This window comes from Peromyscus californicus, unplaced genomic scaffold, assembly GCF_007827085.1.
Source record: "Peromyscus californicus insignis strain IS unplaced genomic scaffold, ASM782708v3 Scaffold_8__1_contigs__length_139910024, whole genome shotgun sequence".
Lineage (NCBI taxonomy): Eukaryota > Metazoa > Chordata > Mammalia > Rodentia > Cricetidae > Peromyscus > Peromyscus californicus.
This window is the reverse complement of record NW_026294606.1, coordinates 88,879,049-88,906,011: the sequence shown is the minus strand read 5'-3', so window position 1 is coordinate 88,906,011 and position 26,963 is coordinate 88,879,049. Positions and strand designations below refer to the sequence as shown.

Genomic DNA, 26,963 nt, shown 5'->3' with positions numbered 1-26,963 from the left:
GGTACATGCCTGTAAAAAATTGCAGCACTCATGGGCTGGATCCCTGATGCTTCCCAGCCAGCCAGCTTACCTGAATTGGTGAGCTCCAGGTTTAGTGAGAGACCTTGTCTCAAGGATAAGGTGGAGCATCTGGAGAGATGCTCCGTGGTTAAGAGTGCGCACTGCTCTTCTAAAGGTCTCAAGTTCAGTTCCCATCACCCACCTTAGGTGGCTCACAACCTCCTCTAAGTCCAGTTCCAGGGGATCTGATGCCCTCTTCTGGCCTCTTCAGGCACTGCATGCGTGTGGTGTACAGATGTGCATGCAGGGAAACACACATAAAGTGAAATTAAAAGCTAGGTATTTTAGAACATTTTACTTAAAATTTCTTAATTAAAAATTTTAAGTCTTAACAAAGTGGAGAACAACAATCAAGGAAGATAGGCATCTTCAACTCACCTTTGCACAGATGTGCGCACCTGCACACATCCGTGAGTATGTATACACACACACACACACACACACACACACACACACACACACACACACACTCGCATTTTTACATTGTAATTTTAGCTACCGTTTCTCATTTGGAGAAAGAATTTGGCTGTGTTGCCAAATTGGTTGGCTCTGAATTTCTGGACTCAAGTCCTCCAAGGCACATACCATGGCACTATTCAGCATGCTCTTCAGAGGTGTTAAACATGCCACCACGTGATCACTATCTACTCTAGAACGTCTCCATCACCCCACATGGAAACGGAGGTCCCAGTGAGGGGCATTAGCCACGCACTCCTGTCCCAGCCCTGTGGGACCAGGAGGACTTGTCCTTGGGTGCCAGGCTGCCTTTACTTTTATGGTGCCAAGGTTGTGCCCTGGTATGGTGACATCAGTGCATCTAACTTTTCTTGGCTAATTTTCCATGCCATGGCTTTGCCACGAGGCTGACCATTATCGATAGATGATGTAGCAATACCCACAGCAGATGCGGGGTTGTTTTGGACTCCTGTGGACAGTGCAGTCAGTGTACAGGGGGCATGTTTCTTTGCTCCTGACTCTGCTGTGTGTTTGTGGTCTGCTAATTTTAATGTCCCTTCCCCATGCACCTGATGCTCTTCCAGGGTGTCCCCACTGAGTGGACTGACACCTCCAGTAGCAGCCGCAGGGACCTCACTCACCCTAAGGTGTACCCTTAGCCCGGCTGCCTTCAGCATTCTGCAGGCCATGCTTCCTCCCCTCCTTTACACCCCGCTGAAGGCTCCCCAGGGCCACTCTAGCCTCTGCCTCTCAGTATCATACTCCACCGCAGTCTCAGAATCCAGCCATGGGAAACAGGGCAGGAGTGCCTGTGAACATGACCATCAGTGAGGTCGATTTACAGCCTCGCTGTGGCCCCTCTGCCTGCCTCTGTCTGTGCCCAGGTAAACCCACCTGGGTTTCACTGTCATGAAGAGGTTCTGAGGGGCAGGTGGATGTGGATGTTCCACACACCTGTCGCCCACATCCTGCCCCAGGAGCTCACCCCTCTCTCCTTTGTCTCCCCAGGGACGTACCAGGGCCAGTGGGTTGGTGGCATGCGCCAGGGCTACGGTGTGCGGCAGAGCGTCCCCTATGGCATGGCCGCAGTCATCCGCTCACCCCTGAGGACGTCCATCAACTCCCTGCGCAGCGAGCACACCAACGGTGCAGCGCTGCACCCGGATGCCTCCCCGGCAGTGGCCGGCAGTCCAGCTGTGTCCCGCGGTGGCTTCGTGCTGGTGGCCCACAGTGACTCAGAGATCCTGAAGAGCAAGAAGAAGGGGCTGTTCCGGCGCTCACTGCTGAGCGGCCTGAAGCTGCGCAAGTCTGAATCCAAGAGCAGCCTGGCCAGCCAGCGAAGCAAGCAGAGCTCCTTCCGCAGCGAGGCGGGCATGAGCACTGTGAGCTCCACGGCCAGCGACATCCACTCCACCATCAGCCTGGGTGAGGCCGAGGCCGAGCTGGCTGTCATCGAGGACGACATCGACGCCACCACCACTGAGACCTATGTGGGTGAGTGGAAGAACGACAAACGCTCGGGCTTCGGTGTGAGCCAGCGCTCCGACGGGCTCAAGTACGAGGGAGAGTGGGTCAGCAACCGGCGGCATGGCTACGGGTGCATGACCTTCCCCGATGGCACCAAGGAGGAGGGGAAATACAAGCAGAATGTGCTCGTGAGTGGCAAGCGGAAGAACCTCATCCCACTGCGTGCCAGCAAGATCCGGGAGAAGGTGGACCGGGCCGTGGAGGCAGCCGAGCGGGCAGCCACCATTGCCAAGCAGAAGGCCGAGATCGCTGCGTCCAGGTAGGGTTGCGCAGAGTGTCCTGCAGGGACCTGTCTCGGGTCACCCAGCAGGTGTTCGTGACCTGCTCTGCCCATCTGTGCGGTGCCCAGTGTGAGGCCTGCACAGTGTCCCTCTGTCTGTCCCCCACAGAGTCATGGTGTTCCTTGGAGGTCTTCAGACGGTGATCGAGGACAGAGGTGGGGCGAGGGAATGATCCCAGGGCATAAGGGAGTCAGGAGGCTGCAGCGGGGAGGGAGATATCTCTTGTCGTTTGTATGTATCTAAGTGTGTGTTGTTCCTGTACACCACTGATGAGGCTGCTGTTCTGTTGGCGTGATGTGTAGGACACCTGCTGGCTGGTGCCCTCTGCTTCAGGGACACAGGAGGCTGGAAGCTACTTCAGTGGCCCAGATCTCTGGCTGAGGCCCCCAGATGGGCCCCAAGAGACACATCTCTTCCAGGGGAACAGAACAGCTGTGGGTGGCAGTGAGGGGCTCCCATAGACTTGGAATTTTGGGTCAAGAGCTGCCCCATTCAGGCTATGGGGCATCAAACTTGGGGTTCCGAGGGACCATCAGGCCCCAGGGAACAGTGACAGAGGTGGCTGTGGGGGAGCACCTTGTGGTTTTTTCCGTTTGGGTGTCAGTGCAGTGTGTAAGCCTCAGGGCTGGAGAAGGTGCCCCCCAGGTTAGCTCCCTGGAAACCACAGAGGCAAGTGTGGGAGGCTGGGCTGGTCTCAGCCAGTCTGTGAGAGTCGGGAGGCAGCGGACAGAGGAGCCACAGGAGCCACATTCTCAGGCTTGAGGATGCTGCCCTGTAGGAAGCCCAGAGCACGCCTGTGTGTGCGCCTCCGGGCTCTGCTGCGATGCACCTATTAGACAGCTTTGTGAAGCCGTTGTCCAGGATTATCCTCTGAGCCGATCTGCCACCATCTTCACCAGATCACCCGTGCCCGCTTGCAAAAGATCGTCATGGCTCGGCTTATTGGTTGTGGACTTTCCCTCAGAAGTGGGGTGGGTCATGGGGCCCTCACCCGAGTAGCCAATCGCCCCATTCCAAATAGCTGCATGCTCTTCCGCCCTAATGGCACGCGGTCTCTAGGTCTTGGGGGAGGGGCCAGAGTATATAGGTGGGGAAGGATTAGGGGCAGATGTTCCATCTATGTGGCTATGGGGAAGCCAGCACCCATTCTGGGTAAAGACTTTCCCAGAGGGGCCTTTTGGGGAGAGCACCCATATTCCTATCAGTAACGCCCGCCCAGGCTCTGTAAGGAAGCCCGATAAACTCGTTGGTTCCCCAAAGTGAACTTTGGTGGTATGTACCTTGGTTTGTTGTTGGGACCTTCGGGGGGGGGGGGGGGGAGGTGGTTGTTTGTCTCCCCGTCTCGGCTGCAGAAGGTGTTAGAAGCCGAAAAGTCTCTGTCATTCCTTCCAGAGAACCTGGGGCTGGGGAGGCTATGTGTCCATCTGGAAGATTCTCAGGCAGTGGTGGCTGGCCGAGCATCCAGCTCCCACTCAGCTTTTAGACTGTAATGACTGAACAATGGTTTGCTCCTGGTTGACCTTTGATCAGGATATAAAGCCCAGGTGTCAGCTGGTGGGACGCCTGTCCCCTGTGGTGCCTGTGGTCTAGAGGGGAACACCATAGCGCTAAGAGGCTGAAAGAAAGGCAGAATTTGGACCTCAGTACTGAGGTCTGACACTGCCCTGCCTTAGCCCCTCCCACTGCCCCCACCACCACCAGGAAGTGACTGTGAGTGACAAGTGTGGCTGCTCACCTGGGGTTTTAGGGACCTACTAAGCGCTAGGTGTTTTTACTGTGGTAAACATAAACAGAGCCCTTACCTCATACAGAAAGTTGGGAAATAACAGCCAGAAGACCACAGCGCTGGCTGAAAGCTGATGGTGTGCACCCCAGCACCCCTCAGCATCCACTGAACTAGCTTCCGATTGCTCTGTTTTACTGCCTCCCTTGTGTGTTGGGACCCTGGTGGATGAGAGGCAGTTTGGAGGCTGGATTTGCTTGCCACAGCCCTGTCAGGCCCCAGATGAATTCTTTTTTGTTATTTTTGTTTTGTTGTTTTGTTTTTGAGACAAGATCTCTCTATGTAGCCCTGGCTGTCCTATGAAAACCAGGCTAGCCCTAAACTCAAAGAGATCTGCCTCCCTGTGCCTTCTGAGTGCTGGGATTAAAGGGGTGTGCTGCCATGCTTGGCTTCAGGAGAGTTCTTGAATGAGGAGGGTTTGAGAAGCAGAAGCAAGTATCATGGGAGACCTCCCACAGACCTGATGTCCCGTACACCCACCACCAGATCCCCTATGTTAGGAATGAGAACATGGGACCCAAGGTAGTTTCTATATAGATGCCATGGGATACTGGGAGAAGCTGGCCTCCCTGGAGCAGGGAGGTGGAGTTGGACCCAAGCTCATGCGGGGTGACCCCCTGTAGTCGATGTTTCTCTCTGAGCCTCGGTTTCCCCATCTGTGGCAGAGGAGCCATGCAGTTCCCAGCCCCTGCCCCTGGCCTGCCTTCCCCAAAGCATGAGAGTGCGGAGCTAGACAGGGTTGGCACACGGTGGCCTCTGTGCCTCAGGAAAGCCGAGAGACAGGGCTAGGAGGGCAAGAAGGACTCAAAGAAGTTGGGATCGACCTGGGAGTGAGTGAGTGCTGAGTGACTCACCAGCGCCTGGCGTCCTGGCCAGCTGGCGTTTCTGTCTCCTATGGTGCCTCTGTTGTGTTTTCCCTGGTGGGCACAGGGACAAGTGGAGAGCGGGGCAGGGAAAAGACGTGTGTATCTTTGTGCACCTGGGCACCAACAGACCCACGCACACACCCATGGGCTCCAACCTAGTCTTTTGAAACCCTGAAGCACACCCCTGTGCCTCACCCCCATTGGCTGCTTGACCCCAGGCTAGTTTTCTGCATAGCTAAAGTCCCAGAGGGGACCCAGTCCTGTTACCTTATCAGTGGCATGGCCATGAGATGAAATGGGCCCTGATTCTGCATTTACACAGCTGGGATCTCAGAGTCTTCTAAGAAAGAGGCCAGTTGAGGGAAGTGTCCCCCAGGCTACCTCCACATAGTATGGGACCCATAATGTGTAGCATGTACAGGTATGCCAATTCCCTTGGTGCCCTCCAGGGCAGTGTTAGGTTACTGGCATGTGCCAAAGTTGTGGGGTCTGGCTGTGGCTGGCAGGAAAGACAGGTGGCATCAGACCCTCACCAGCCATCAGGAAGCAGCTTCTTACACTGTGGCCTTGAAAACAGCAGGGATCTGTGCTCAACTCTGCTGTCACTGCCAAATGGCCAGGGAGGCCGCTCTATAAGCAAGGGTTCCCACTAGAGCAGTGATTCTCAACCTGTGGGTCATAACCCCCTTTTTTGGGGGGAGTCACATATCAGTTATCTAGCCTATCAGATATTTACAATTCACAACAGTAGCAAAATTACAGTTGTGAGTAGCAACAAAATAATTGTATAGTTGGGGGTCACCACAACATGAGGAACTATGTTAAGGGGTCGCAGCCTTAGGAAGGTTGAGAACCACTGCACCAGAGGATGGTGGAGCCCAGGATGTGGGGCCCGGTTTATGGTTGGCCCCACCATCATTGCTGGTGTCACCCCAGCGCGGCTCTGAATGCTGACTCCTGGTACCCAGAGTCTCTTATTGGAGGTGAAGAAGCAGTGCAGCATCATGTAGAAGGCAAGCCACCACCCCAGGCTGTAAGCCTGAATCTGTGTCTCCTGCATCTTCCCAGTGGGCTCAGAATATGGTAGGTAACCAGAGGCCAATGTTCAAAGGGTAGAGATGGCAAGTGACCGGCAGAGCCTTGGATCCAGCAAGAGCCACAGGCACTAGGCTGCCGCTATAGAGCCCTCATTCCTGGGGGTCATCACTGTTACCATCAAGATGACAGAGTCATAGGGCCATGTTGCGTCATTCTCAGCCTGCATGTCAGGGCTCATCCAGTAGTGAGAAACCGCCCGTGGCATCCTTATCAGACATTCCAGGCCATCTTGGTGATGGCTCCAGCAAGGCTTGGGACAGGCACAAGAAGAGTAACTCTGAGGGGTGCCATAACTCTTGGCACCCTTCTGAGGCCCCTCTTGGTGGAGGCAAGGAAGTGCCCTTTAAATACAGGAGAGATGCTCAGTGGTTAAGGGCACTTGAGTTCAGTTCCCAGTACTCACATCAGGCAGCTCACAACCATACTAGCTCCAGAGGATCAGACACCCTCCACTGGTCTCCATGAGCACTGCACACACACATGCACATTGACACACGGACACAAACACATACCTGAGAACTGAAATGTGAGTCTTTAAATGCGGCACCACGGGACTGGAGAGATGGCTCAGAGGTTAAGAGCACTGACTGCTCTTCTAGAGGTCCTGAGTTCAATTCCCAGCAACCACATGGTGGCTCACAACCATCTGTAATGAGATCTGGTGCCCTCTTCTGGCCTGCAGGGATACATGCAGGCAGAACATTGTATACACAATAAATAAATCTTAAAAAAAAAATAAATAAATGCGGCACCACTTCTGAGATGGGAAGGTGGGTGTGTGTGCACCTGGGAGGAGGCCCGCTCAGGAGAGGGTCCAACCCCGGGCCGCTCCCTATTAAGGTGGTCAAATAGATTGCCCTTGTTAAGGGATAAGTCACTGTGCCACATCTTGAGCTAAGCCTGTCCCCTCAGCACTGCATGCACATACCATGGTCCTTCTCATCCATGCATTTTCTGTGGTCAACTGTGGTCTGTCTGAAAGCATCCTAAGGAAAATTCCATAAGTAAATAATTCATGAGTTTTTCCCCGCCTTGGGACCGGCTCTCCCTATGTACTCATAGGTCTTTCATTGTGCACCATTCTGAGGTGTGCAGTGGTGTCTGGCACCATCCCACTCCATCCTTCCCAGACCATGACTCATTCTATGACTTGTCCTTGTCCAGCATATCCACACCATGTATGATACTCACCCGTGAGCACCGAGTTGCTGCCTTCAAGTGACCCCGTTTGACTTAAAGGAGTGACTGTTCTGTCACTAATAGTTATGGTCAAGCCCTCGTGGGTACCTGGAATAGCTGTACAGAACAGGCTTAGGACTAGAACCTGAGACCTCAGCCCTCCTGGCGACAAGGGGACCGTTGTACACGTGCCACGCTTTCATAACTTGCTTTGAATTGCACTGTGTCTGGTTCTCTTGAGCTCGCCCCATCTCCCTTGTCCAGGAGTCTCCCCACGGGTACGGCCCAGTGTGCGCATTTCTTCACTATCTGAGACAAGGGTGTTCTATGCTGCTGGAGCCCTTCCTCTGTTCGCGTGTTCTGGGCATTTCTGATCTTGCAGTCTAGGAGTGAGGCTGCAGAGGCCATCCTGCTCCCCGTCCCACGTGTGCACCACCCTCTCCTGTAGCATTATGGCCTGCTGAAAGATATGTGCTGCGAACCTGTGGCGGATGCAGCTCTCACGAGGAGGCGACGGGGTCCTGGGTTTATGGGTGTGTTCCGAGGGGCTGAAGAGAGGCCCCTGAGGTGCGCCCACATGTCAAGCCCAGAGCCTGCAGCTGTGTCCCTCTCATGACAGAAGGTCTTTGCAGATGTTGTTGAGGATGTGGAAGTGGGAGATTATCTTGGACCGCCCCCCCCCCCACCAGCAGGTGGCCTGGTGTCATCACAGGGTTTTCACGTGAGGGAGGCAGGGAAGGCGGAGGTTAGAGCTGTGAAATACAAAGCTGGAAAAAGAGTCCAGGAACCAAGGAATGCAAGCGACTTCTAGACATTGGGGGAGTTAAGGGAAAGGATTTTCCTGGAGCTGATCTGGAGGGGGCCAACGCAGGCCACATCCTGATTTCAGCTCTTCTGTATTTTGGTGAATCTGCACAGCAGGTGGAGTTTTATTACAGTCGTTTCAGGAGGCATACATGCTTACTATTCTGGCCACAGGCCCTTCCTGCCTCTGAGCACCCCAGAGAATGTTCAGGTCCCCTCCTTCCCCCACTGGCTGCACTGCCCCACAGCATCACTTCTTGGTCCAGGGTTGGGCTCCTGCCCCTGTGGGAGGCTAGTCATACCTCTGGTGGGCAAAGGCCCATCGTTTGGGCTCGGCCTTGCAACTTGAAACTGAACAGGGTGGGTGGGGATGGGCTTTAGGGTCCTGGGAAGTGACTAGACTCAAGACTAGCTGAGGAGATACTGGAGACGAATGGCTGGTATATACCATCCAGGGTTCTGGGTTTACCCAAAAGCCCCAGTTCTATCTTGGTGAGCTGGGAGATCATGACCTTGGCTGTCTGGCACCTCCTGTGGTACTTCTCATAGGCTCATAAACTTGGGAGTGTGGGCAGCCTCTGCCCATGCCAGCACTGCCTCCAATCCCCACCCCAAGGGTTCTCACCTTGCTGCAAACAATCAGACACTATGATTGGAAGCCACAGTTAGGACAGCTGTCACATGCCCTTCCTATGGGACTGCTGGTCACATGGTAGTCTAGGATCTCTGCGCAGTCTCAAGCAGCTGTCACCTGGATTCACAGAGGCTCAGCAGGAATCAGAAGAGAAAGGAGTCAGCTGGGGCCTGCTGTGTCCACAGACAGGCTCGCTGGGCCCAAGAGTCCTGCAGTCCTGTGCAGGTGAAGGAGCTGTGAGGAGCTGTGAGGAGCTGTGAGAACCAGGCCTGCGGCACTCTCCTCTCCCCAAGTGAGACTGTTGCTGTTTAGAAGACCCCTGGAATGGGCCTCCATGGGATCTTAGTGGCCTGTCCCGGGATTTGGTGACATCATGGTGTCTCTTCTGAATCTCGTCTGACCCTCCCACTAAATGCCCTTTCCCCATCTGTCTCTCAGAAGTGCTCAGTGGCTCTGCTGTCTGTGACCTCGGTGGGTGTCCAAACTCCTGGGCCTTGCTTTCCACTCTGTAGGATGGCAAGTGGAGTCCGTGCCACATGCCACATGCCACGTTGCTAGTGTGTCGGCATGAACATCCCAGAGGTCGAGTCGACCCCAGAGGACTCAGCATGGGCTACCCAGATATTTATTACTCTGGCCTCAGCTCCTGTGCCCCTTGTTCCCACCGGTGGACACATGCACAGGGTCTCTGTATCTTTCGGTGACACCTTGTCCTCACAGCAGGCTGTCTTTGTTCTTTGTCCATCTGTCTTCCCTAGGCCCACCTGTACCTTTTGCAGGGTCAGGTGGTTCCCATGACTGGGGAAGGGGCTGTGCCAGAGCCTCCCGCTGCGGCCCGAGTCCCTGGGATGACGGGTGTGCACCGCCAGGCTTAGCTCACCCCTTGCTTTTGGTCCAGTTCATCGTGAGGTTGATATTAGACCTTGCTGTGACAGCTGGTCCTGTGGTCTTCCCACACACCACGGCTCCAGCCACACTGACTCTTCTGGGAACCTCTCCATCCTGCTAAAAGGCCTCATGGCTGCTGTGGCAAAGTGCCACAGACCGGGCAGTCACAGCAGCAGGAACCTGTCCTGTGTGGCGTTCTGGAGGCTGCAGTGGGTGGAGCCATGTTCTTCTCCACAGGACCAGGGTAGGGCCTTCTGTCCCTAATGGGTGCTTTGGGTCCCTATTGGGATTCCAAGGTTCCATGGCGCATGGCCCCCTCAACTCTGACCTCTGCCTGTGTCCCTTTGTGTTTGCTTATTTTTCCTTCCTTTCTTTTTTAAATGGAGAGCGCCATGGTGCTTGTATGAAGGTCAGGGGACCACTTTATGGGGTCAGTTCTCTCCGTCCGTCTTTATGTGAGTTCTGGAGATTGAACTCAGGTCATCAGGCTCATAGGACAAGTGCCTTCACCCGCTGAGCCATCCCGATAGCCCTGTGTTCTTTTTCTTGTAAAAGAAAGAAAAAAAAAAAAGATAAGGGCCCACTGGAGTCCATAGTGGCCTCATCTTAATCACTTCTGCAATGACCGTGTCCCAGGAAGCCTGAACCGAGGCTTCAGGTTGGCAGGAAGTAGGACACTATTGTTCCTGCCCACTGCCTGCTCCTCTTCCACAGCCCAGGCTGCCCCTCTGTGCAGAGGGCCATCCCTCCACCATTTGCTCTGACTCCTGCAGGCCGAGGTGCCCTGCTGCAGTGGTGTCCCCGAGGTCTCATAAGCAGGTGCTGGCCCCGGGCCGTTCACTCCACGGCAGCCATGTTTGTGTTCTCAGCGTGGGGCCCGGTGTGCGGGGGCTTCCACTCTTTGGGCACCTTTGTGCGGCTGTAGAGATGGTTCGGTGGGGTGAGAGGCAAGTTCAGCTCAGTCCCTGGACTTTGTCATGGCCTTCCCCAGTGCCCACCCCTGTGTCTAGTGCCCCCGCTCCCCTCCAGGCTGAACGCTGGGGTCTGTGCTGTTATCCGTTGACTAGGATGGGCTCTACTCCCTATGAGGTGCCTGCTGCCACCTCTTGCCTTGGGAATTGCCACAGCCAAGCTTAGGCTTCACCCTCCCTGTTTGGAGGCAGAAGGGAGAAGCAGAGGCAGGGATGAAAGGAGCCTAGTAGGGTGTGGGAACAGCTCACCGACCTTGGTCTCCAAGGCTTAAAGCTGTGTGTGTGTGTGTGTGTGTGTGTGCGTGCGTGTGTGTGTGTGTGTGTGTGCGCGCGCGTGCGTGTGTGTGTGTACATGCGTGCATGCGTGCGTGTGTGTGCGCGTGTGTGTGTACATGCGTGCGTGTGTGTGTGTACATGCGTGCATGCGTGCGTGTGTGTGCGCGCGTGTGTGTGTACATGCGTGCGTGTGTGTGTGCGTGTGTGTGTGTGTGTGTGCGCGTGTGTGTGTGTGTGTGTGTGTGTGTGTAACGGAGCTCTGAAATGCATGTTCTAGGGTATTTTGAACTGTAACTGATAACTTGGGTTTCTCCAGTCTGTGTGTAGAGCACAGCTGACCGTGTGTAGTCAGGACGCGGTTGCAAGGACAGAATCCCAGTGCAGCTAGCTCAAGCAAAATGGCCCTGGGTTAGCTCCCACTCCTGGAGTGGACTGCAGACACAGCGGGACCCAGGGCTGCAGACAGCATTGGCGCTCTCTCCCCATAGGTCTTGCTTTCCTCTGTACTCAGTGTCACTATCCAGAAAGTTCTCAGCACGGGGTAGGGAGGACTGGCGGGTGTGTTTGCTCACACACCCGACAGTTCTCAACCTTTGCAGGAAGGAGACGCCCTTTCACCCCCAGCAGCCTTAGAGACATCTGCCTGGAAGCTCCCATACTCCACTACTACAGCATGGAATTAGTCGTTTTTTACCAACACTCCAGGGAAGAGGGCTGGTTAGTAGCTCACAGTCTGTCGTGGTGGCAGTATGGTGGCAAGATCCTAAGGCCGCCAGGGGCACATCGTGCCTGCAGACAGGAAGTGGGACTGAGTTACCACCAGTGATCCACTTCCTCCGGCCAGGCTCCACCTCCTGAAGGTTCCACAGCCTTCCAAAACAGCGCAAGCAGCTGGCATCTAGTGTCTGAAGGAGGAGCCCAAGGGAGGAGTCTGGGAAGTGCCCTGTCCAGGGTGCTGAAAGAAGCCTGGCGGCTAGCCAAGGCCATCAACCCACCTGCTTAGTGCCCTGTCAATGATGTCACAGCGTGTCCTGCCTCCATGGTTCACTCCCAGAACAACCTCATCACCTCAGTCACACCGCCTTTCCCTCTCTGTTCCCACTCCTCGGCACAAAAGTAGAGTCTTTTCACATAACCAGCATCCTATGCCACGAGGCCTTTGTTTTAACCTTCAGTTCATATCACATTCTCAGCGTCCATTCCTGTTGCCGACTAGGTAATATCTCATGTGTTTACTTATCCACTCGTTATCCTGTGGACCCTTGGCCTGTCCCCACTCTTGTCTACTGTGGATCAGGCTGACTCGGATGTTCATGGACGTGTGTGCAGTGGGGTGACTCTGCAGATCTGCAGGTGCTGGGGTGACACGGTGTGGCTCTCTCCATTCCTTGCCAGCACTCGGTATTGGCTGTCTTCTCTAGTCCACCATTCCGGCGGGTGGGAAGTGGTGTCTCTCTGTGGGTTCGTAGCTCAGACTGGCCTTGAACTTGTGATCCTCATGCCTCAGCTTTCCTCTGTCACCCCTGCTTTGACTTGCGTTTCCCTGACAACCGATGGTGCTAAGTCTTTCCATGTGCTCCTGGGTCACTTCATACTTTCTCTGAGGAAATCGTTCAGTTTGGCTTTTCAGTAAATATTTGCGTCCTTTGAACGCTAAATCCATGTGAGTTGCAACCAGGCTCCCTGGCATGAGACTGAGCTCCTCGAGAGCATAATGCTGCCCGAGACTGTGTCCTAGAGCACACAGGAGGACAGTGCAGGCAGGCTCCTTCAGGAACAGAGCCATACACTTGGTCCCATGTGTTGGCTCACCTAACTCTGAGCCCTCCCTGCAGGCCTGTTTTAAGTGACCTCCGAGACATAAAGCAAGAGGAATGAGGCCGGTGCCCCAGCGGGCAGAGCCATTCACTCCTACTCCAGTTCCATGGAGGTTGAAGCAGGCCCAAGGCTGCTTCGCCTCAGGACCTGTTCATGCTGGGCAGAATGCTCAGTGAAGTCAAGTGCACAGGTCTCCAGTGGCCCACCACTAAGCATGACCCCAGCTCATACCATGATCTCAAGAAGGAGGAGAGAGAAGGCACAGTCACATTGTGAGGACACCCGGTCGCAAGGGAGGCTGGGAAACATGGTCCTAATCTCGGCCACGGGGCCCGAGTAAACGTTGGTGGCTTTAGTATAACGAGAGAGAAGGGGCCAGCAGCTATGGGGAACAGACAGCCACATTTGCCACCCTGACCAGGGGCAGTCACTCTCAGGGCCTGTGTCCCTCAATCCACGGCCTTCCCTGGGCCCCTGGCTGCCTCACCTCTGCAAGGCAGCTGCCTCACCTCTGCAAGGCAGCTGCCTCACCTCTGCAAGGCAGCTGCCCCTGCAGAGTCCTCTTGTTCTCTGAACACAGAGACTCTGCCCATGTGTCACCTTCGGCCTCCAGGACTGGACCAGACCGGGTCAGGGTAGATGTTCCACAGGAAGAGTGAGTGTGGGTGCCTCTGTTAGATTTCTCCGAATCACAGAGCTAAGGGACAGCCAAGGCATGCTGTCCCCAAACCCAGGGCAGATAACCAGCTGGGGCCTTCTGTACTCTGTCTTTTCCTTCTGAGGACGGAGGAGGTGAGGCCATGACACCTGGCACCAACCCTCGCCTCTGTGGCTGTCTCTCTCCATGTCTGCCCCTCTCTCCTTGTATCTCCCTCCCTCCCCCTCCTTTCCTCACTCTTCATCCCTGCTTCCTTAGCTTTCTCTGTCGACCAGCTCCCTCCATTCTCTCTTCCGTTTCTCCTTCTTTCTTCACCTGTGGATTCCCACCGTGGAACCGGGGTGGCCACAGAGAATTGAATCAGGCCCTTTGCCACCCAGCCGACAGCCACATGTGGGGCATTTGTAAGGCACTGGCTCCCAGCAGGTGGAGGGAAGTGTCACCCCTGTATTGTCTGAGAGATGGCCCCACTCCCCCAGCCCCCAAGCTGAGGCCAGTTGACAGGACTGGGCTGCTGTGGGGGCTTCCGCAGCCCTGAGGCCTCCCCTTTCCAGCCCCAGGGCTCTGTTAGTGATTTTCCCAGCAGGGCGGCCCGATGGCTGGTGCCTTGAGAAGCAATTATGTGAAGTGGCTGAGCAAGGGAGCTATTACCGGCAGGGCGCCACAGTTGCTGTGACCTCAGTTGCCACTTAGCTGTGCCCAGCTGGAGCACCCACAGCAGGCCCAGACACCCCGCCCAGGCGTCGCAGCCTGCCTTTCGTAGAGACCAGCTGTTGGGGAGACTAGGGTGATGGGCCCAAGACTATCACTGATTGAATGGTAGTGGCTGCCTACAGTATTGCGTTGAGTATTAGAAGGCCAGATCTGGGGGTGGGGGCTCCATTGATTAGTAACTTCTGCTATAGGCTCACCTGCGTCTAGGGGGGTTGTTTTGTTGTCTCTGGGCTTTGTTGGCTTCAAGTTCTAGAGGTGAGTTTTCCTAGATGCCCCAGCATGGTGTGTGTGTGTGTGTGTGTGTGTGTGTGTGTGTGTGTTATGCATGTGTGTTCATATGTGTGTATAAGTGTGCTCACCCATGCCTCTGTGTGTGTGGAGGCCAGAGGTCAATGGTTTCTTCCTCCATTGCTCTGGACCCCATCTTCCCAGCCCTATGGCATTTTACTTGCAATTTTTAAAAATTGTGATGAAAGAGGCCGGGGAGATGATTCAGCTGGCAGAGTGCTTGCCTCGCAGGCGTGAGAACCTGAGCTCTGTCCCTAGAAGCGACATTGAAAAGGCAGGCATGGCAGCTCACACTTGTGATCCCAGCACTGGGGTGGGCGGTGGAGGCTGGGATCCCTGAGGCTCACTGGCCAGCAAGCCTAGTTCAATCAGCAGTCTTGGGCCAGAGAGAGAACCTGTTTAAAAATACAAGGTGGCCGGGCAGTGGTGGCGCACACCTTTAATCCCAGCACTCGGGAGGCAGAGGCAGGTGGGTCTCTGTGAGTTTGAGGCCAGCCTGGTCTACAGAACTAGTTCCAGGACAGCCAGGGCTATACAGAGAAACCCTGTCTTGAAAAAAATAAACAACAACAACAACAACAAAACCAAGGTGGACAGTAATTGGGGAAAAGGCCCAGGCTTGACCTTTGACCCCCACATGCCTGTGCACATGCGTAAACACATACACATGAGTACTTTTATAAAACCCACAGAACAAAATGATCATCTTAGCCGTTGTTAAGTTCATGATGTCAAATACATCAACCATCACCAGTGTCTTTCTTCAGACTGGAGCCTCTGCGCCCATGAAACATGGCTCACCCTAACATTCACAGTCCTCATTTTCCACTCTCCCATGACCATTAAGATACTGAGGTGTCAGGAGAAAGAAAGGGCTGATGTGGGGTTGACATTCGGGGACAGCACCCAAGTGTCAATATTCATTTCTTGTTATTGTCTTGGGGTTGCCAGTCATGGATCCCAGGCCTTGTGCATGCTGGGCAGGCTCTCTAGCATTGGGCCTTGCCCTGTAATAATGACAGACGTGCGGTCAGTTTCAGGACGATGCTTGTTTGAAAGACAAGAATTTGCTCCACGAGGAGACCGAGGACTCGTCTGAGTGCAGTGCAGACTTCGTGTTTCCCTCTGCGCAGGCCCACACGGACCGTGTCAGAGGACACAGCATGCACCTCTGTACCCTGTTCCTGTGGCATCAGGACTGGCCACCCAGCCCATCTTGCCCTCATGTCCCTTCACAGCCGCTCCCCAGTGGCCCCCACAAACTAGTGTCACTCCCAAATTCAGGGGATGCTTTTTTTTTTTTTTAAAGATTTATTTGTATACATGTATCCCTGCAGGCCAGAAGAGGGCACCAGATCTCATTACAGATGGTTGTGAGCCACCATGTGGTTGCTGGAAATTGAACTCAGGACCTTTGGAAGAGCAAGCAGTGCTCGTAACCTCTGAGCCATCTCTCCAGCCCCTCAGGGGATGCTTTTGTGGGTGTGTCAGTGTGTTGACCCTGTTAGGTCTCGGTCTCTCTCTCTCTCTCTCTCTCTCTCTCTCTCTCTCTCTCTCTCTCTCTCCCTCCCTCTCCCTCTCCCCCTCCCTCCCTCCCTCCCTCCCTCCCTTCCTTCCTTCTTTTCTTTTTTGATTGTTTTTTCAAGACAGGGTTTCTCTAGAGAGCTTTGGTGCCTGTCCTGGAACTCGCTCTGTAGACCAGGCTGGCCTTGAACTCACAGAGATCTGCCTGCCTCTGCCTCCTGAGTGCTGGGATTAAAGGCGTGCGCCACCACTGCTGTGTTATTAGCAGCTTTCTGCCCTCTTATGTCTCTCCAGCCCCATCCACACACCCCTATAATTGGATGGTGCGGTCCATCTGCCCATGTCGTGATGTCCAGACATGCAGGCATCTGTTTTAGCAATGTCCCTGTTCTGTGGTGTGTGTGGGAATGGCCTTGTGTTATGAAGTCACATGCAAGTGTCCAGGGGTTGAAAATAAATGCCTCCCACAGGCACCTGAACTCTGGGTGCTGGCCAGACCTGTACTCCTCAAGTCTCAGGGCGCTTGAGGAATACGATGAGGAGCTGGAGGCAGCTGGAAGCATGCTGGCGAGGCAGGGAGGTGAGGGCCTGTCACTAGCTCACCCTAGCACACACCCCATGGAGGGGGCGTTTCCATAGCCTGGCTGGGCTTGTCCATGTGCTGAGGGTGGTGAAGCCCGAGCTTGGGGTGAAGCACCAGGCCTTGTCTGGCCCTCTGGGAAAAGGCCCTCCCCACACCTCCCAACCTCCTCCTGTGGGGCTCATTTGAAGCATGCATCCACTCGTTTATTTAGCTACTTAGGTTTTTGAGACAGACTCTTGCCATGTAGCTCTGGCCAGCCTCAAACTGACAGTAGTCCTCCTGCCTCAGCTTCCTGAATGCCTGGCTGATGTCTTTCTTCTTCTTCTTCTCCCAGATGCTCTACTCTTTTATTTCATACAGTATTTAAACTTTCTTAGACACAAACAAAACCAGAGGCTAAAGCCAGCCTCCTTGCGTCTGCCTGCTCAGTAGTGCCCTCACCTGGTGAGTCCTTGTACTGCTCCTCCAGGTTAGCAGGGCTGACAGTGAGATGGGGGGTGCTCCTGGCAGGCGCCCAACTGGCACTGGTCTAGCCTGGACTGCATGTCTCCTCACATATCGGGGAGCCAGGACTCCTGGGGCAGGAGTGTGATTTATCCAGGCTCCCAGCTCCTCACTGACATAACTGGACCCCTGCCTAGTGTCTGTGTGAGCTTTGTGGGATCCAGTGCTGTGTGTGCAGGGTGAGTCTTAGTCCAGACCTGCACTTCGTGGGACTCCAGGTATCACCTACACTCACACACTGGCACCTCTGGGCTTCTGTCGTGCTGGCCCTGGCAAGCAGGTGACAATTGCTGCTCCTCTCTGGGAGACACCCCGAGCTCACTGCTCTCCCCCTTCCTGCCCCAGTCTGGCCCTCGTCTCATTCCCCGCAGAGTGGACCAACTAACCTTCCTCCCCAGGGGAGCACTTGGGTGCCCATCCAGGCCGCCTGAGTCAACTAGCTGCCTGAGGCCTGTGGGTTGCAAAGCTCCCCTGCCTGGATGACTTTGGCTGGTGACCACGCAAGGTCCAAGAAGGCTTTGGGCTGGGCAGTGGTGGCGCATGCCTTTAATCCCAGCACTCGGGAGGCAGAGTCAGGCGGATCTCAGTGAGTTTGAGGCCAGCCTGGTCTACAGAGCGAGATTCAGGATAGGCACCAAAACTACACAGAGAAACCCTGTCTCGAAAATACATAAAATAAAAAAATTTAAAAAAAAAAAAGAAGGCTTCGGCTGGTCTAACACATAAGGTCTCAGGGCAGGTGGGCCAAGCCCTGGGGCCCCCTTGGAGTCCCTTCTGCTTCCTGAGTGCTCCCCCAACAGCCAGTTCAGGTCATTGGGTTCTGAGACACCTTCTTTGAGCTTCCTTTGCCCCTGACTTTGCAGGTGACCCCACCTTGCAGATGCCGAAACAGCCAGAGAGGCAAAACCCAGCCAGCCCTCTTCACCTAGGCTCAGACTTGATGTGCAGGGACAGGGTCCGCAGAAACTATACTTGGCTCAGTGACAGGGAAGCCTGATGTCCCTCCCCTGTCATACTGAGTCCACACCTGCTCTTACCCCTGTGAACTCCAAGCCCACATCCCATCCCTGTCAATAAATGTGGATTTGATTGTGATGGGGCTCTCCTCAGCTTTGAAATGAGATCTTGGTACCTACTCACTCCTGTCTCTGACCCCCTCAGCTCCTAAGCTAGTTCATCCTCAGGTGCCCAGCTCAGATCTGCAGAGGTAGAGGCAGTGTCTACAGACATGGGAAGCCAGATAATTTCATTTCTGATGAGCATGGGTAATGCTTTGCGTGAGTGTGTAGAAACCCCTAATTTCACTGTATCTGTGTGAGGTGGGCAGTGTTATCTACCTCTCACATCAGCTAGAAGGCTGAGGCGTCCACCTGGTCACCCATCTGCAACCTGGCAGCACCAATGCCAACTGCAGCAGCCAGTGCTGTGCCCACGATCCCCGCCGCCGCCGCCGTCCCTGTGGTTCCCTAAGGCATTGTAACAGGGGGTCACAGACCGAAGACTCTCTCAGTCCACACGGTCTGTCTAGAGGCCTGAAGTAGGAAATGCTGATCCACAGAGGACCACACTCCCCCTCGGGCTTCGGAGGAGTCCTTCCTGCTTCTTCCAGCATCCAGAGCATCCTTAGCATCCCTTGGCTTATGGCCGTATCAATCCGGTCTCTGCCTGTCTTTACATGGCTTCTCTCTGAAAGGTACTCTCTTCCTCGCCCTCTTCCTCCTCCCCTCTTCTTTTCTGTTGTTTGTCTTGAGACAAGGTCTCATGTAGACCAGGCTAGCCTGGAATCTGCTGTGTAGCTGAGGATGACCTTGAACTCCTAATCTTCTTGCCTCTGCCTCCCAAATGCTGGGATTACAGGTATATGTCACCATGCCTGGTATGAAATCTGCCTCTTTTAAGCACACTGGTGGTGACTGCTAGGGCCCAGGTCACCAGGGTGAACTCACCTCAAGGTCCTCCCTTTTTTTTTTTTAACAAGGTTTTTTTTTTTAGATTTATTTATTATGTATACAGTGTTCTGTCTGCAGGCCAGAAGAGGGCACCAGATCTCATTACAGATGGTTGTGAGCCACCATGTGGTTGCTGGGAATTGAACTCAGGACCTCAGGAAGAGCAGCCAGTGCTCTTAACCTCTGAGCCATCTCTCCAGCCCAGTCCTAGCTTTTTTTATTTTTATTTTTTTTACACTTACTTTGTGTGTGTGTGTGTGTGTGTGTGTGTGTGTGTGTGTGTGTGTGTGTAAGTATACACGTTTCATGGTGTGCATGTGGAGGTCAGAGGACAGCTTGGAGGAGTTGATTCTCTCCTTCCACTGTGTGGGTTTTGGGAATTGAACTTGGGTCGTCAGGCTTGGCAACAAGCCTCTTCTACCTGCTGAGCCATCTCGCTGGCCTCTCAAGGCTCTCACTTTAGTGAGATATACAAACTGTCTTCTGAATACTGCAGGTCATTCATTACAGGTCCGGGAGAAGAGGAGGGCATGTCTTTTAGGGGGGCTACCTTGTCTAGTGTCACGAGGAAACTGGGCATGGAGTGACACCTGGTGATGCTGGAGGGTCCCCAGCCCTACCTCTCTGGCTTTGGCACAGCGGACTGGGATGGCGGGTGACTGGGCCTCTCAGCTGTTTCCACACCCCGCCCCCTCCACCCCTTGGATGTCAAGTTCAGCTCTGCCGATAGCTCCAGTGTGCTCTGAGATCTGGTCTCCAGAGACCTGGTGAACATTACAAACACCTCATTAAGCCTCTCCGAGGCCCCTGGAGGCCAGGCTGCCACCGCTTTGCCTTTGGAGAAATAAAAAATCGCAAAGAAATGGCTCCTGGCAGCCCCTGTTTCCTCTTCCGTGTGGGTGAGGCTTGGGGTTTGAGTGTCTGCCTGCTGGGTGGGGTGGGCCCTGAGCTGAGGTCCTACACAGGAGGGACGATGGCCTCTATGTCCAGCTGTGGTGGTTGGACAATGAGGAAGGAGCCTCGGTCACATCTGAACTGCAGGCTCACATCTGTGCTGTGGGAGCAGGGATCTGGCCGTTGGACCCCAGCCCCTGTCCCCTTCTGGCTACTTGTCTCCCATCTGAGTCATTGCTGATCTCCTGTGGCTCTCGGGGGTGACCCAGACACGGCACACAGGCTGACACCACTAGAGCTGTGGGGTGTCCGTGTTGGCACCTTGCAGGGAGAGCTCTGTCCCTGCTCCATGCTGCTCCGATGGCGGAAGATCTGGGTCCCTGACAAGCCCTGTTCAGGACGTTAGATTTTTCCAAGAAGCTTGGGCACAGAGTAAAGGCTTTGATCAATGTCTCTGCTGTCACCTGAGGTCCTCTGAGGTCCAGCCTGTCCTCAGTTTCCTCTCTTCTATGAGCAGTTGTGCTCTGACCAAGATCTGAGTGTGGAGCCTAGGGCAGTCACGGGCCTTCCAATCCTGCTCAGGCATTGCCTCCTCTCCCCTCCCTCTCCCGCTTTCCCCTCCCTCTCTCTCCTCCTCCTCCTTTCCCTTCTCCCTCTCCCTTCTTCCTCCTCCCCTCCCTCTCTTCCTGCTCCTCCTCCTCCTCCCCTCCCCCTCATCAGACTGGGGTCTGACGCCCTACTGTGGGAGATGCTGCTGACAGGTCTGAGCTCCACCTGACTCTCTCCTTGGTTGCTGGCTGCCTGTGCAGACAGCATCCTGGAAAGTGGCCCTCATCTGTTGACTGAGTTCAACCAGTGCCTGTGGGGATGCCCTGGACCCACCCTCCCCTTTGGCTCATGGGGGTGCGTCCTGCTGCCTTATGACCTGCTGCTCACATGGGAACACAAGGAAAGGTGAAATCCAGGGACTTCAGCAGGGCTGGCAGGAGGGGGCCTCAGAGGTAAGGTTTAGCTTAGGTGTGTGGAGTGTTGGGAGATGACAGGACCTGCCATGAGGTGAGACCACAGGATTGGGGTCAGGCCTGTCCTGGGCAGTCACCTCGGCCTGTGCCCAGCAAGGCATGTCTTACAGAGACTACTCATGGTTACCACTTTGAAGTTCTCGATAGTTTTATCTGGAGAGGAAGCCAACCAGGGCAGGGAAGCCAGCTGATGACTTAAAGGCATCTCACTCCCAGACAATCCCCTGGCCTTGGTGCTCAGGCCCCACTTGGCCTCATTGAACTCCTGTGACGGTGCTGGGGTCCTGCTGATGGAGGAGGCTGACAGACCTCTTTGCCCTCTACCCCATGGGGATCTGGACCTGGTGGCCAGGCAGTGCCATAGTGGACATTTCCTCCTGGTGTGGAGGCTGCTGTTCTTTCGCCAGTTGGCTATGGGCTGGTACTAAGGCCCAGGGTAGAGGGAGAAGCAGGGTCATTACACATGGTCCCCTTGGACTATCCCTGGGGATGAGGTGGCCCTGCCTGAGACTCTATGTATGAGGCTTCCCCTTCCCCTGGTATTGCCTCATCACCCAAAGTTTGAGGTTTCTCTCTGGGAATGCACCCTCTGCTGGGGGGCAGGAGGCCTCTCCAGATGCCCGACTCCACCTTTAACTGAGTAGAGCAGAGTTACCCAAAGGTTAGATTTAAACGAGGCACTGAAAAGGTAAACCAAGAGGCTGGAAACAGGTTTCAGGTTACTGTGGCTCTGTCCACACATGTGAGGCCCTCGCTTTTCTGTAAGCCCGTGCCTGACCCTCTCCCGCTCTGTCCCTGTGTCCAGGACCCATCTAGCTACTCACTCCTGGGAAAAGACCCTGAGCTCAGCCTGGTGGGTAGCCTGCCCTCTTCAGTGGGTCTCTAGGCTGTTCCTCATACAGTTTACATGGTTTGCCTGCTATTCCTGGGCACGGGGGTGGGCTGTAGGGTGAGGGAAAAGAGGGGGTGCTGGATCTAAAGATAGATAGGAGGCCTGAAGGTGAGGGGAGGCACCGGAAGGAGGTGAAAGAATGCTTAAAAATCGACCTGCCTTTGCATTTCCCAGGCTTCCCAGGCTCCTAGAGCACTGGGGTTGTCATGACAACTGAGATACATCCTCTCCATCCTTCCCCCCCCCCCCCCCGAAACTGGTTGGTGTGGGTGGGGCCTTTTCTCCGACTGGCCAAGAGCTCTCTGGCCCAGGCAGACTCAGCGCTGGAGAGGATGAGCCTTGGCCCAGCTTCCCCTCCTAAGCAACTGTTTCTCCACTCATGATGAGGGGTGAGCCCTGCAGCCTGTGTGTTATGACGGCAATATTCTGAGCAAAGCCTTGTCCATGGGGAACCTCACAGTCCCCAACTACTGTTCCTGCCAGTAAATCTTTGCCCTTCTCTTTTTGGACTGTGTGGCTGTATAAAATCAGCTCTCGGCCGGGCGGTGGTGGCGCACGCCTTTAATCCCAGCACTCGGGAGGCAGAGCCAGGCGGATCTCTGTGAGTTCGAGGCCAGCCTGGACTACCAAGTGAGTTCCAGGAAAGGCGCAAAGCTACACAGAGAAACCCTGTCTCGAAAAAACCAAAAAAAAAAAAAAAAAAAAAAAAAAAAAAAAAAAAATCAGCTCTCTAACCCCACCTCGAAGTCAGCCCTGGTGTTCCTCACCTCAGCAGCAGTGGCACTGGTGAGGTTCCAGTCAGCGAGGAGGTGTCCACAGGAGGAGGGCGCTAACAGGGAGAGAGGCCTTGGGGGACATTTTCAGATGATGGCATTTAGTTGATGCAGCTTGTGGGTGTTGTTCATTGACTGGGCCAATTTGGGTTCCATTTGGGGAACAGGAATATGGAAATCTCTGCCTCATGGCTCACTTATAAGTGAACTCCAGGTGTGCAGAATGCTTGTGTATGAAGTGTTTTGACTCTTACTACATGGAACATGCCCGGGAATTCGAGCTCTGCCAGCCATGGCAGTACACGCTTGTATTCCCAGCACTGAGGAGGTTTGAGACCAGCAAGATCCTTGCCACAAAGCAAGATCCCATTTCAGGCAAAGATACAGCTCACCAGGAGAGCCCATGACTACATGTGCAAAGCCCTGGGTTCAAACACCAGCACATCGCCAGACAGTCAACCTCACCACTGTGCACCAAGCCCTGGGCTCAGTCTCTTGCACCACATAAAACCAGGTGTAGGTGTTGGAGAGATGGCTCAGTGGCTAAGAGCACTTCCTGCTCTATCATGCGGGTCAGAGTTCAGATCCCAGCATCCATGTTGGGCAGCTCACAAAACACCTGGAACTCTAGCTCCAAGAGGTCCAATGCCCTCTTCTGGCTCCCAAAAACTCTTTCATGTATACGCACATGCCCACACAGAGACACACCCCCATGAATATAATAATAATAATGATAATAATAATAATGATGATAATAATAATAATACAAGCATGATGGTACATGCCTATTACCCTAACATTCAAGAGGTAGAGAGAAAAGCATACATTCAAGGTCATTCTTTGTTACATGCTAAGCTGGGGGTAAGCCTGGGCTACATGAGACCCTGTCTCAAAAATAATAAAAAGGGAAAACAAAAAGAGAAATGCAAATTAAAGCCACACTGTGATGACACTGTCTTGCTCGTCAGCTTGGGAGACTTGGGTAAGCTTTGCTGACCCACTGAGCAGGAGAGCCGTGCACGGATTTCCCAGGGGAGCTCTTGTCATGCCCAACACAGCACAGGCCTTCCTCGGTGTCCCTGCTGTGCCTTAACTCAGGGATCACAGTTCTGAAAATTTATCCCAGAGTCAGATTTGTGTTGTAAAAGTCAAACACACAGGTCGTGGTTGGGCCGGGACTTGGGAGTGTAGGAAGTGTGGCCGCACTGAACTTGGGGCAGCTCAGTGAACAGAACCGAGAAGTTCTGTAACTCACTGGCATGACACACAAAGTGTGGTGTTAAGTGAGAAAAGCCAGAAGTGAAGGAGAGCGTGTGGTGTGGCTTCTAGCGTGTTCACGACCTGTGTCTGATGTGCGGGAACTGTAGGGCTCAGACTGGCTGGGATGCTGTGACCAGAAGTGCTCTAGATTTCAGACTTTATTGGGTTTTAGAGTACCTGCACAGCCTTGGTGAGATTTCTTGGAGCCACTCAGGAGGCTGAGACAAGAGGATTGTGAATTTGAAACTGGCGTGCAGTACACATGAGACCCATCTCAGGAAATCAAAGCAAAACAAGAGATAGAAGCCAAAATTTCACTTATGCCTCCAGTGTGCTGTCTACATGGCCTGAGAGTGATCTTGTACATGTTGTTGGTGTGTCAGCTCTGTGACGTGGACACCCTTCTCTGTGTGGACCTCAATACTACAGGCCACTGTGCCAGCCTCCTGCTAGCCCTTCCCTCACAGGACAGGCCCTGTTCTGTGCCCAGGCCCTGGCACCTGCCTGTGTCCAGCATCTGTGTCCAGCAATAGACAAATTAGTCCAATGGACATTGCTCCCACGGGGATCTAGTGGCTCCGATGACAGTGAGTGGCCTTGGTGCCACTCACCACAGGTCCAGTGCTGTGATCAGGAGGGTTCTCTGTGTGAGTGTACACACTGTGGAGGGCTGTGGTCGGGAGGGTTATCTCTGTGAGTGCATACACTGTAGAGGGCCCAACATCTCCCCTGGAAGTGGAGCAACACTTGGTTGGAACAGACACTGTGGCTCAGACACACTGGCTGCTTTACTTTCTTTGCTGTGAGGAAAGCCCCCAGGGAACCTCGGTGACCACGCTCTGACCTTTGCATGAGCATTTGGTGGCTGTGGCCGGGCATGGTGCACAAGCCCACTGCTTAGAAGCTTTAGACAGGAAGACCATGTTTAAAGTCTGGAAAGACAACTTAGCAAGACCCTGTCTAAAAGATAAATTCAGACAAGCCACCAGGCCTGGTGACCGGCCCAGAGTGAGGGAGAGAAGGGCAGTACTGTGAGCTGAGGATGCCTGGGAACCTTCCAGCCTCTGCGGGGTGCTGGCGGGTCTTCATCAACCTCTTCTTATGGTCCCTGGCGGGCAGGTTGCAGGAGACATTCCTTCCAGTTCCCATGTGTGAACACCATGAGCAGTCAGTTCCTGAGGAAGCATGATTGTAGTATGTGTGCCCCTTGGGCCCCGTACCCAGCCCTGAAAGTATCCCAAGACTTGTGTCTAGGAGTGCCACAGCAGTCTGCAGCACCCATTGACAGAGTGTGCTGTTACTGGAGGACAGAGCCAACCTGAATCTCCTTGTCTGTGACCTAAGAACCACGGCTCCATCATTCCTGTGCACAGTGTCTGGCTTCAGGGCTGCCCAGAGTCTCCATACGTGTCAAGATAAACGCCAAGAGGTATTCGCCTGTTCACAGAGCCTGACAAGCCCTGGTCTAGGTCTCTGAGGGCTGGCCTGAGAGTCAGATGATCAAGCCAATGGGGCTAGTCCCCAGTGGGCACCTAGGGGGTGGGGCCTGCAGGGGCATGGTCCCTCCCCAGCAGCCTCCCTGGAGGAGGTGGGTTGCCTTGACAACCACAGCCCAGAGAGAGAAACTTGCTGTGGGGCTGTGCACTCCCAGTAGTCTCTGGGAGCTGGCTTCCAGGGAGGGGGTGGGATTCTAAGCATCCCCGAGCCACCAGGACCACGTGATAACTTCGCCACAAGCAGTGGCTTTAGGTGGACCATGTGTGGACACAGCTCTGTCACACACTGCTTCCCTGGGCTGTCATCTTTAAGTGCTGCCAACTTGGGCCTTGACTCTCATCATGCTGGGAGCAGGAATCCTAGCTGAAGGTGGCAGGGCTGGTTCCCTGACAGGCTGGTCCTGCCTCTGTCCTTTTCTAGATGGTAGCAAGCCCCTTGTCTTCATGGCGCTCTCTGTCTTTGTTCAAGTTTACTCTCTAGGCCTGTGTACTGGATTAGGGCCCATCCTGATGATCTTACCCTCCCTGAATAAGGTCACAGCCACAAATATCTCAGACAGGACCATAATATGTCTACTAGGGCTGTGACCCAACCTGGTCACACACACCTGAGCTTTGTAGTTTAAGGTTGTTCTTAGAAATGTAAAGAAAAGCCACATTTACACTCGAGGGAAAGCTCAGGATGACACATCCTAGCACTAGAGAGGCTGAGGCAGGAGAATTATGAATTCAAGGTCTGCCTGAGCTACAGAGTGTCACCTGTCTTAAGAAACAAAACACACAGAAACCAAGTAAACCATGCGGGATGGGGCCAGGACAGGGAGGCCAAGAGCACCATCAGGCTTAGCTGGCCTCGCGAGGGATGGAGTCTGCACCAGTGTGGCCCGGCCTGCGTCCTGGTCTTCGTCTCTGCCCACCGATGCCCTTGCTTCTCCTCAGACCTGATTTGTGGAGATAGCCATTCAGAGCGGCAGCTGCTCAGGGTGTGTTCTGCAGCGTGTGAGGCTACACACAGAGGGTCTCTGTCTCACCTGTGGGGTGGTAAAGGCCTTGGCATGTGGAAGGAGACCTGACAGGTAATAAGCCGGGCCTGTGGGAGACATGCACAGTGGGTGATGAAGTGGACGTCTAGGAAGAAAGAAGAGCCAGAGCCCCGACAGGCACAAACCTATCTTGATAAAACAGGCCCTCTCTGAGATCCAGTGAAGCCTGGGGACCATATCTGGAGGAAGGCCAGCATCTGTTACCATTACTGAGAATGACCCGAGGCCATGTGAGCCCCTGAGTCTGTAGAGATTAGCAGTGCTGCTATGGGCAGTGGAGAGGTCAGAAGCATACACACAGTTGTACCATCCTGTGGTACAAAATACATAGTTGCCACTGTGTGCCATCCTGTGAGATCCCAGAGGGGTGAAGGACAGAGGAGGGGAGCTGGGATGCCTATGACCCTTGGCCCTCCCTCATCTGCCAGCCCAAACCAGGAGTGGATACAGAACAAGAGACAGAGAGAGATACTGGCCAGAGATTTGGTTCCTATGGTCCAGGGGAGGAGGCACTTCCTACAAACACAGAGAAACAGAAATGCCAACACAAGGCTCTGGAACTCAAGTTCCTTTCTCCAGAGGCTCACTCTGACTCCTGGCCCTCAGTGGCCAGGAGACCTGAGCTGTCCTGTCTCTTAAGTGGCCCTCTCTAACACTGGCCCTAGACAGGCAGCAGGAACATGAGACCTTCTGCCTCGAGGCATGGTAGCACACCCCTGTGA

At 54.3% G+C, this 26,963-nt stretch overlaps 1 protein-coding gene across 1 annotated transcript in view; it reads left to right on the top strand.

The window, feature by feature from the left end:
* Positions 1-26,963, top strand: part of Jph3 (junctophilin 3) — a 61,556-nt gene that overhangs the window by 20,577 nt on the left and 14,016 nt on the right. The window contains exon 2 of the mRNA XM_052729737.1: positions 1,525-2,302. Coding sequence (XP_052585697.1) covers positions 1,525-2,302 — 778 coding nt within the window. The remainder of the gene's footprint in view (positions 1-1,524; positions 2,303-26,963) is intronic.